We start from the raw sequence: 11,793 nt of genomic DNA, 5'->3' as shown, positions 1-11,793 counted from the left end.
ATTGCTTAAACAAGAATGAATTGTATTATAATATTTCTAGTGTTACGTTATTTTTTACCAAACGTTGCGATCGAATATGGAATCCAGATATTTTCTCTAAGATGTGATCATCGAAATCACGTAGTGCATGAAAAATTATAACCTTACTAGTAGATCACAATACGAATAACTATTCGATCGGAGATATGCGTTTGCATGAATTTTATAACTTACAAGTTAAAATGTATTATTAAAGATACACTGTTTTTTATCAAATAATAATTCATTTTGCCTTTTTTCAAAATTTGAATCCCAATCTCTATTAATTAACAAACACTATACATCAAAATTATATTTAATGATTTAAATATAAATTAACAAAAGTAATTTTAAAACGTCAATACAATATAGTCATAACTTAACCAAATATTTAAACATCAAATATACCTCAATTATATAGTTCCTGAAATTCCCGAATCAGTTACCTAATACGTGATAGTTATTCACTTCTAGTTAATGCGACGTACAAACTGCGTTTAAAACACCAAATGACACATACTTGTTGTACTGAAAGAGATGATTATCGTTTATCCTCTTTTTAAGCAGTTTTAAGCAGAAAAGCAACGGTTATCCAGTTAACAAATGGCATTATTACTATGATAAGACATTATTGTGAAATATATTGTGAAATACATGCGTTTTGTATTGTAGATAAAATTGTTTTTTACAACCTAAATTATATTACATGGTTGAAATGCGCACTACTAAGACACGTACATAAACACGCGCTATGATAACATATATGAATATAAATATAGTATATTACATAATAATTGCCCAATTAATATTTTCGTCAACCAATTTATGTCTATTAATAAATGACGTTAAGCTCATCCATTATTTGGAATCGTTCAAGAAAGCATATGCACAAAAATCAGAACATTTGTTAAATTCTTGTTAAATGCACAGAACAAACGACGACAATAGGAAACAAAATGACAACAAAATATTACTCATTGGAGAGGAAACAAAAAAATACCGACCAAACGAATAATGTAGTGTTATATTTAAATCCACGATCTATAAATCATTTTATGAACAACCTGCCATATTGCGTTTGAAATGCCCATGAGGAGTGCGTGGTAGTCATAAAATGCATTTGGGTTATCTTGAAAGCGTGATGAAATACTGTTAAATATAATACTTTAATGTTTTCATCTTCTGGTTTTTCACCAATTACCATGTAAGGAAGTGACATTAAAATGTTACATTAATGACATTATTACAATTATTTTAACATTCAAAATAACCCGTCTTAAGAAATAGTTGTTTTCGAAAGAAGTCTATAATAAAAAAACACATATACGTTAAATTTGGTATAATTCGAATCCGTTTTCTGGAAATTGAAGTCGTTTTAGGAATTCATAAGTCCATCTTTGATTCAGGACTTCTTGTGAGTAAGTGGTAAATTAAGGCGATGATCAATGCAGCCACCAGCACGAGCAGAGCTGTTTTCATATTCACATTAGTTTCTGCCAACCATCTCTCAGCGTCCCGGGACATCTCTACTAGAGGAGTGACAACAGTAGAAGGTGCGTTTTCTACTTGATGTTTACTCCGTCCAGGTTGCATCATCTGCCGCACGAACTTCAGAGCGATGTTCTCGATGAAAGGATTATCCTCGCTATGACCGTCCACGTAGCTCACCCAGCGGATGCTGTTGTGCTTTAAAGAACCGTCGATGCTGAAATGCGTCGCTACTTCGTGCTCGTGCTCCAGGAATTTCTCCATGGTAATTTGTTCCTGTTGGCGGACTGCGGGAAATCGTTTCTGTTCTTCCACCAAATCGTATTTTGTAATGACAACAAATACATCGATATTGACTGAAATGTAGACAATATACGTAGTTCAAACTTTTTTTATAGTCAATATCGCGCATGTTTGTCTTATTATAGAGGAATTAAATTCAGGCAATTATTTTTGTTTCAGCCGTTTGCTGCTAAATTGGGCATCGTTTTTTCATTTTGTCTTTACATTTCCGCTTTTGATTACACCAATACTTAATCTTTCTCCATACTTACGCAATTCACACGGTTGTCACAAGGATTTTATTCTAGTATGCTACATACTGCAGCGTTCGTTACCCGACAAACATACGCACATAATTAAGTAGTAATCGCCAAATTGCTAATATTAAAATGGCGCCCAATGTTCCTTAAGCATAATCACAAAATGGAAGATACGGCTATACTTAAATTGGTATAAGTAGGTGTTGTTAATAGTCCTTGTATATTCAATTATAATGAATGTTACAGTATCTTCCTTGAGTACTTAACGAAAATAGATATAGCAATGTTATCTATATCATATACCATATAGATACGTACAAACAATTAATTTGAAAGATTACTTACATTTGGGAAATCCCGTCTTCTTGTCATAAGCTCTGAGAACTTCATTGAGACATTCAACCATTTGCGTTGGAAGTGCTTGCTTACAGCTAGCAACAAACACGACCTTCGTCACTTTCCATTCCTCATTGCAGAGAGGGTATAATCGCTTCAGACAACCCACCTTGCCTTCTTTTTGTTGATCTCGAAGAAATTCAACAGACGTTCCGGGAGGAATAAAACCTGATAAAGTACAAAACATTATATCTTTGAAGTCCTTACATATATTGCTCCAAAACGTTCTAAATTGCCCAATCTCACAAAATGTTAAATAGTTCGAATGGCTGGCCCTTACATAAAAGAACTAAAAATTGAATGCTAAACCGAGATCTGGTTAATCAGATTGTTTACCCCCTAAACAAATTTAGGAAACAAGGGCAAAATAAAAGAAAATAGAGTTAACATGAATACGTAATGTTTGTGTCTTGTAACTTAACACTAAACATTTTAAGCATTTCTGCCACTGATCAAACACCAATACAGGTATAACGCCAAACATAAAATGTAAATCACGTACCTCCAAACACCATCTCTAGAATTTCACGCAATTCCGCCGAATTATGATCTTCGTTTCCAGCCGCGTCTATGACATTTGGCAACAAATGCAGACATTTTGAAAACGCGTCTTTTTGCGCACCCTGCAGTTCAAACATCTGAACGCCACTATGTTCAAACCTAAATGTAGAATCAGAGAACATGGAAAATGCATCTCTGCCATTAGTTTTGCGTGAGATTCAATAATACATACGAATGCATGTTCCTCGTATGATTGCGCTCAAAGCCCAAAAAATGCCATGATTTTCAGTTTAATTTGAATATTTTGAACTTACATAGCAACAATATATAGGTCAGCATATTCTTATGATATATCATTTTAATTATACATTCACATATATTAGCCTATATCCCGTCGAAAAGCACAAACAGTTAGTTTACCATTGGAGTGTTAGAGTTTTCGATTGCGCATTCCCACTTCCTGTTTTAGCTTTCGGGTAGTACTTTCCGCATAAGGCCTTGTTGATGGTGTTTACCAAGGAACTTTTCCCCACTCCTGGACCTCCAAGAAGAAAGAGCACTTCTGGGGTCTTTCTGTCCGGCCTTGAACAGTTGTAAAGAGGATTTTGTTAACACTTTAAAATAAATACAGTCGTAGTTTAAGTATACAGGACGAGCGGACGTTTATTTGCAGCCAGTGCGACGGCCTATGTTACGGCCATTTATCACTTAACTAAATTAATTTAACAAAGTGAAATGAACCCTTTTGCAAATCCTTGTGTACAGAAATATATAGATCGTTGGATTAATAATGTACAATTTGTGCAACACTAATAAAAATAACGTTCTTTTAAAATGAAGATTTTATTCAGTTTATTTGAGGAAACAATTTGTTTTTATTAAGCTTACCTACGAAGTAAAGATTGTTAAAGATAAGTATACATCAGCTAAATTTATCCCTTGACGTGTAGGGATTTATTTAAACTAAGATATCTAAAATAAATGTATGGTATTTGATGTGGTAGTATAAATATTTATTTTGTGTTTGGAAAAAAAAAATCTGTGATTAAATAACTATGATCAAGTGTTAGAAACGTCTCATGTAGCGCTATGTGTGATAGTTTTAAGTTGACAGTTCTCACCAACAAAAACATATAACAACCGCCTTACAAATTATGTCAGTCAATAATTACACTCTTTACCGATTGCACAGCTCTGTAATTTCAGTAAGTATAGCCTTGTTTTCTTCCTGGATTTTGGTCCAAGCTTGGTCGTCTTCTCTTGCATATACATCTGGGTAACATAAATAAGACATAGATAATGGTTAAAGTTACAGGATAAATCTACACTGAACTGAATTGGTACATGTATGTATAGCATTTAAGAGTGTCGACATGTATACAATAAATATACATACACGCAAGTGAATACCGCCTATCTCGTCTATGCGATTCATAACATGGTTTGATAAATGATCATGAACCATAGGCAAATAGTTTAAATGTAAACTTAAAGGAGGAATATAATTTTTCAAAGTAAAACACTTGAATAAAATAACGTGTGCCGGAGTCCTACATGAAAGTAACTTTTAAGTATGCTTACCTTCAATACCGGCGCTCGCCATCGCAATCAAATACCAAATGTGTAGTTATCTTGAAACAATATAAACGAAAACGAAACGTCGACGTGTCCCTAACAAAATACCAATTACGCAGCAGATTCTAAAACAACGGCCTCAATACACGCAAATTTCCGATTTTTACTTTTACTTTCGATTTCAATAGTACGAATGGGGTTACAGTCAAGCTCGCCAGTTTCTAAAAAGTAAGATTACGAACTACTATACAAATTTGCCTTTTGTTACTTTTACTTTCGATCTTAAAAACGAATTGAGTGATAATCAAGCCCGCGAGTTTCTAAACAGTAAGATAACTACTTTACATTGTATACACTTTAAATCCTATAAAAGTAAACACATTGCGCATGATAATTTAAAACACATAAACAGACATACCTAGCCTCTGGACAGCCCATAAATACACCTATCAAAAACGGGTGCTGGAGGTTTCGGTAAATGACAAGTTCGGTAAATTGATTTATATAGTAAATGCCGTGGAGGTTTCGGTAAATTGGTTTTATAGAGGTGGTATACCTACAACGAGGTGTTAATGACACCTATTATTGGCTTACAATAACATTAGGGGCATTTATTTGCAAACTGTGGATTAATTTTGAGTTGAGTAATTAATGCTATGCCTACGGTAAAGAATTAAGGGAAATGAATGAGCTACCTCTGAAAAACGAATTCTGTTAGGAAATTGTAGGTAAATTTACGATTTAAATAACGCAATACTCTTGTGTTTTTTTTATAATTGGTGCTTTTATTTAAATAACATAATAGTAATAATAAATAATGATTTATGGCGGAATCAATGTAAGCTCTTCAATTAAGTTTAATGCTATTTAAAAAAGTTTATTGTAAAATATGATTTAAAAAAATGATTTCATGTTGAATTTTATAATACATGTTTTCTGGTTGAGAAAAACACAAGAAAAAAAAAAACAATATATAAAATCTAATACGTGCACGTAATTAATAAAAAAAGTAATATAATGATACGCGTTATATTTTATAATTATGTTAAGTGCGCGTGCCATTGAACGTTGAGTTAAGCGAAGAGGTACACATAATTGAAAACTGATAAAAATTACATCTAACACAACGCCAGCAGAATGAATACACTGTGTAATAGCAAGCTGCTGTGATGATCATTATCTTATCAACTTATATCTTATACACAGGCACCTGGCTACTGTACTGGAACAATGGGTTTTACGGCCAAAATAACTGATATCATTTTTTGCCTGAACAAATCCGTTGAATAAAAAATAATAACTGATTGACTTTGTAATCCGTTTTATTTACCATATATTATAAATAAGCAACAAGTAAAACATGGATACAATATATATATTTGAATATTTCATGTCATTTAAAAAAAATGAGGGAGTAATCACATATTAATAAGATACATTTATGACCCAGTACAATATTAATACGACACATTATTATCATTCAGATTTTCCGCATGCTGATTTAATTGGTCGTGTTGGTCGTTCGTACTGTTGAGTTAGATCGAATGACACATCTGGAGCCGTATTCATCAATAATAAACTCAAACTTGGACTCAAACTCAGACTTTGACTCAGGCTTAGACTTACTAAAGACAGACTCAGGATTCGTATTCACGAACACATTTGGAAATAGACTTCAATAAGATTGTGTTTTTTAATGACGTCACGACTAAGCGAACTCTCTAGTAGGGAAAACGCGCCAAATAGTGTCAAAAATAGTAGCGGACATGTTTGCTATAACTTATTGAATGGAGTGTTTGGCAGTTGAAGACAGCGAAACGAAGCGCCAGCAGGTCCAGATTGGTCCGAGCCAGAGATTGTTTTTAATGCGCTGGTTCGGGACCGCTGGAACCTTCTATCCGCGAGTATAAGGGGATCGGAGCCGAAAAGATTTTGGTTATTCGAAGAAAAAAATGGGACGAGGTGGCGAGTAGAATATCAATGTAAGTTATATGTTATTATCGTATCTGCCTTATAGTTGTAATATTTTATTTAATAGCTTACTTTTGGATTTGCTACCGATGTCGTTTTTACTAGCGCCGAATAATGCACTATGTAAACAAGGGGCATAACCACTCAGCAAATTGTACTTACGGATTTCGGATGTGATTGTGGAATGTGTTTTAGTTTCAAACATTTGTTATGATTTATGGTACGGTTGCACGTTCTTTGTTTCCAAAATTTGCACGAGTGAATTGTTATTTAAGTATTAATAATGAATATTTGTGGTTTCACGGATAAGTTTACCATTTAAGGAGGTCTATTGTTTTAGTTTTCATCTCGTACCCTGTTAGATTCGTACCCATGTGTGTTTTATTCGTATCTGATTACAATCTGCACATTTCCAAACGAACTTTTCATTTACTACACGTTTACATTGATAACTATTACCCTGTATGTCGTTTATATTAAACTAATCGACAGTTATGATGGCAAACATGAAATGTAATGTGTTTCATAAATACTGCTATACATCATACACTTGTTTTTATTAAACTTTCAGAAAATTTGGGGTCGCAAAAACTGGTGAACAGTGCCAGAAGAAGAACCAAAATTCCAAGGCTCGGTGTAAGTTAATTACTTTTTTTGTTATGCTTTCATTTAATTAATTTTGTTGAAAAACTATAATCAATTGCAATTAGTTTGTTTCAATATTACTACTTGTCGAACCTAATATGTGTTTTCTATGTGATATAATCACAATACCTACTTACTTATATTGTTAAAATTTGTAAAAAAGCTTATGAGCATTTTCATTGGTTAATGTATGTTTTATGATACTGTATTATTTTGCTGAAATGGTGCTAGAATATATACAGCTACGTCTCGCATTGAAAACAATTTTCAGTTTTTTTCGTTAAATTTAACTTAATAATAATTGTTTAAATGCGTAATTTAATTAGTGTTATAAAAAAGATCTGACACTTGTCAATTCATATGATTATTGATTAAACTCATCAAGGAAATATGTAGGTAAGCTCACCAAAGGTGCACTAAATAACAATATTCATGAACTCATTCACAGAAATATGGTATGAAATGGCAACTTGTATCAGAGTCTTTGTTTGTTGTAAATATAGCAGGGTTTGGTATAAGGACAATTAAAATAAAACATTAAGATCATTAATTTAGATCGGCTAATGAAGTTTGTGGATTTAAGGAAGTATTTCTATTTCTTTTTGTTAGATACTTTAAATCTCTTGACTATTTCAATTTTGTTGTTGAGTTCATTTATTCAAGGAATGAGTGCAAATACAAACATTGTATTTCTTGGTAATCAACTAATTATTATTATTAATGAGCATAAGTGTATGTGCGTAAGTGTTTTACAAAGTTATATGTTTGAATTAATTTTTGCGTTTAATTTTTGCAGCTTCTTCATATGCGTTACAAAGCAGTGAGCGTGCCACAACAGCCAGCAGTGAAGAACATATGGTAAATAAATAGATTATCATTTATATGCAAACCATTAACCATATGTATAGAACATTGAAAATGCAAACCATATGACTTATATTGTATGCATCACATTCAACATAGTATACAATATAATAGAAATTCACCCTTATATAAAAACAAAATAAAAGAAAAAAACATGCATTAAATTAACATTAAACATTGTGTTTGAAAGTTAACATTGGGATTATTATACATTAACTTAAGTATAGTATATTAACATTAGTTGTCAATTTTATTGCATTGAAAACATCACTGGATTAAATTAATTTAGATTTTTTAAGTGACACTATATTTTTTCATGTGATATCAGAGTGTACCAGTCATGAAAGTAGAGGCATTAAGTGTAAAGAATGTAAGTTTTGGATATCTTAAAATTTAGATTTCAAATTGTCTGGAACAAATCTTGAAAATTAAATATTAATTTATTTAACACTTAGATAGCTCTAATTGAAGGTATTGCAGTGCATACAATTAATTTAGAGTTAATAATTAACTTGCATGGATGGAATTCCAGTTCTTAAAACTATACTGACAATACCATCTGACAAAGCAAGTACTGTATAATGTTATTATGTAATATGCAACAAAAGTCATGCATTTGTTGAAACATAATTAGCATCAAATATTTTAAAACTAAGTACCAATGCATAGTACCAATGCATACATAGATTATGTGATATATATATATATTAATTTTTTAACCTTTGAAGATCATAATATGAGAACAAGTCCATTTATACAAATCACACTTTTTATCCATTTTTGCAGCGCTCACAAAGAAGAACGACAAGAGATCACAAGCCGATACCTTAACAAAACTTACAGGGAAACCGATGGGAAATAACTAAGAAAAATTAGAATAAGAAATAAAAAAGTTGACTGTAGAAATTGAAATAATACATTTGGAGAAAAAGATGTGTTTAGTGTCAATACGTGACCAAGTGCTATAACTCTGACATGTAATATACTAGTAGTAGATTTATTCGCCTTTTTGTAATTAAAAGGATCTTATTATTTTTTGTGCAACTACTTCATAACTCTATTATTTCTAAAATAGATAGTCTATATTAGAAATAATAGTTATGGGGAAGTTGCACACAAAATAATAAGATTTTTTTTTAATTCAAAAAGGGGCATACTATTATTTCTATGATAAAAATATGATTCTATCCCTTTTTGTACTTATAAAATTCCAGTCAATATTTGTGTGCTTTAAGAAATGTAGGTTAAATATTACATTGGTCATTGTATTATGTTACTGACATATAAAATACATTCTACATTCAAAGAGGAATATTACCGGGTAGTTGAATGCGGTGTCTTGGGACACTTCTTGATATTATTTGCTTACAAGATATCCATCATTGGTAATAATAAAATTCTTCATTCAATGAACTGAATGAAATTCCAGAATAATGGTAGATACAGTTATGTGAATTTGAAATTAGACATCAACAAATCCTGGCATCATGCTTTCGCCCTGGCCAACTGGCAGTGAACTTGAGTGAACTTGAGTGAAGCTCGTTATTCTGTAGCTGGCATCATACACAGCCTGTTAACATAAAACATGTTATATTACACTAACAAAATAAGACATATTTTTGTACATTTTTTCTTAGGTATTTGATAAAATGCTGATAAAATGTTTCTTATTTTGCTAATGGCAAACTGTTAAAATTAACATACAGTTGTTTCATTAAATTTGTGTTTAAAGTAAAGTTGTATCAAATAAAAAGGATTGCATTTAGACTTGCACATAACTGACTGTTAAGCCATACCTGAACGTTGATGGTGGGAACGCCCTTTCGCCCTATGTAGACTTCTACATGGTTTACTGGCTTCTTGATATGCACATGCGTCCAATCGATGCACCCCAAAGTACTTGTAAAACCTGAAAGTTGATCATTTAAAATTGACCCATTTTTTTGGAAAAATTACAATATTAATAAGTAAATAGATATTGATATAAATGGATTATGATCGGTGCATTTATGTGCATTATATTGAATGAAAGTTCTGCCTTATGTCAGAGTGTTACACCCGTGTCTTATGTCCTCTTGCGCAAGATTTCTGAGTGGTGAGACCGGGACTTCAAGTGGTGGTGGTGGTTCGTCGCCCTCTGCTGTGGTATTCATAGGAGGGTTCTGGCAGCCAATACAGAACCACTCTATCTGTAACTCACCACTGCGAAGTGGCATGTACTGCTGATGGGTAATTTGCGAAAATAAATAAAGCAAAGTTATAACATAATATGATTTTATATTTACAACCATTATCTGTTAATTAACGTAAATTAAAATAATCATTGGCATTACTTATAATCAGTTTTAAATAAAGACATTACAGGCGACTACAAAAGAAATGCAAATTCACAATTTTAATGTATCTCTGTTATCACAAAGAAAATCCTAAGACTTACCGGTGTGTCCACGGTGACTCCATCTTCCACATGCATCACATGCAATAGCGTGCGCACGAGAAGTGACCTCAATATTGCAGAAAATACATGGATGTTCAGCCATGATTGTATGATACAGTAAAAGAAATCACCTGCATATATACACACTTTAACACTTGAGCAACAACACTTACCTTAATTACTCGATAACCCGTGAAAACCTTCTCTTCATCCTCTCTTTGATTTCTTATTTGAAAAGGACCATGATAATTTTATAATTACCCAATTACATAATAATGTAATTTTTACCACAAATAAACATCCTTTGACGTCACCACCAGTATTTTTTGTAAACATGATTATAGAAGGAAAACGCTTGTTTATTTCACAGTTTGAAAGTTACTGGTCGTGTATGTAAAAACTCGGCCACCAGTGTTAAAGCATGTTCACGATCTAAACATACATACCTACATTATTTTAAGAATAATACCTTATGTGCTGACCTGATTGTAGGTAAAAGAAGCGAGAAATTTATTTATATAAGAAACAAACATATTTGATCTTAGTATTTTAAACCACCGAAAATTTCTCATTATATAAACATGAGGTAGTTTGCCAACATAATGAATATGTTGCCCAGCTCTTGCCACGTGGAGGCCACCTCTTGTAAGAGTCGCATTATTATATTTTTTTATCTGATACGCTTTAATTAAGGTTTTAATCAACTAATTGTTTAAAAACATATATAAAATACAAAACGATCATGACCTAAAGATAAACTTTTAATATATAATTTACCTCCCTTGATTAGAATATTAATGGGTTGCAAGCCTGGATAATTAATATTAACACTTTGCAAACATCTCTAAATTGATAAAATCAACTCCGTACATTTAAACAGATAATTTAATTAGTGCCAAACAACTCAATTAATGTACACGCTTATCGACAAAAGGTGCGATAATCCCTATTTATACCAATTAACCGAAACCTCCACGGCATTTACTATATAAATCAATTTACCGAACTTGTCATTTACCGAAACCTCCATAACCCTCAAAAAACAAATGAACTCATAGTTTTGCGTGGCTACAATATTATGTTCTCTATTTATTTTCAGATTTTTCTATGTTAAGTAAATACGACGTTCATCTTACTGGTTCCAACTGGAATCCTAGATCTGCATGTAAGCTACCTATAAACAAAATTACAACACCTCAATCGAAGCTAAAAAGACGAACGAATACACTTCGAGCACAACAGTGACCTTGACCACACATGCAATCCCTCGCTAAGTAAACATGCAACCGACCTAAACACAAACCCTAAGCACAATGTCTCCATCAAAACTGAATATATTGAGCGCAAACTTTTAAG

The 11,793-nt window shown here is 32.3% G+C and overlaps 1 protein-coding gene and 1 long non-coding RNA gene across 2 annotated transcripts; one reads left to right on the top strand and one right to left on the bottom strand.

Annotated features, from left to right (window-relative positions):
- Positions 1-322: 322 nt before the first annotated feature.
- LOC127837871 (uncharacterized) lies at positions 323-4,724 on the bottom strand. Its single transcript, XM_052365296.1, has 6 exons — positions 4,527-4,724; positions 4,127-4,217; positions 3,366-3,527; positions 2,947-3,104; positions 2,394-2,612; positions 323-1,862 (listed from the first exon to the last, which is right to left on the bottom strand). Exons 1-6 carry the CDS (start codon positions 4,546-4,548, stop codon positions 1,402-1,404), a joined length of 1,113 nt encoding a protein of 370 aa, XP_052221256.1. The 5' UTR covers positions 4,549-4,724; the 3' UTR covers positions 323-1,401.
- A 1,857-nt stretch (positions 4,725-6,581) lies between these two features.
- LOC127837872 (uncharacterized) lies at positions 6,582-9,765 on the top strand. The gene is made up of 5 exons (XR_008029512.1): positions 6,582-6,711; positions 7,063-7,127; positions 7,933-7,994; positions 8,329-8,370; positions 8,787-9,765. It is a non-coding gene; the product is annotated as an uncharacterized LOC127837872 (long non-coding RNA).
- The last annotated feature ends 2,028 nt before the right edge of the window (positions 9,766-11,793 follow it).

Source organism: Dreissena polymorpha, chromosome 7, assembly GCF_020536995.1.
Source record: "Dreissena polymorpha isolate Duluth1 chromosome 7, UMN_Dpol_1.0, whole genome shotgun sequence".
Classification (NCBI taxonomy): Eukaryota; Metazoa; Mollusca; class Bivalvia; order Myida; family Dreissenidae; genus Dreissena; species Dreissena polymorpha.
Note: the sequence above shows the minus strand (reverse complement) of the source record. Positions and strands in the feature narration are given on the sequence as shown.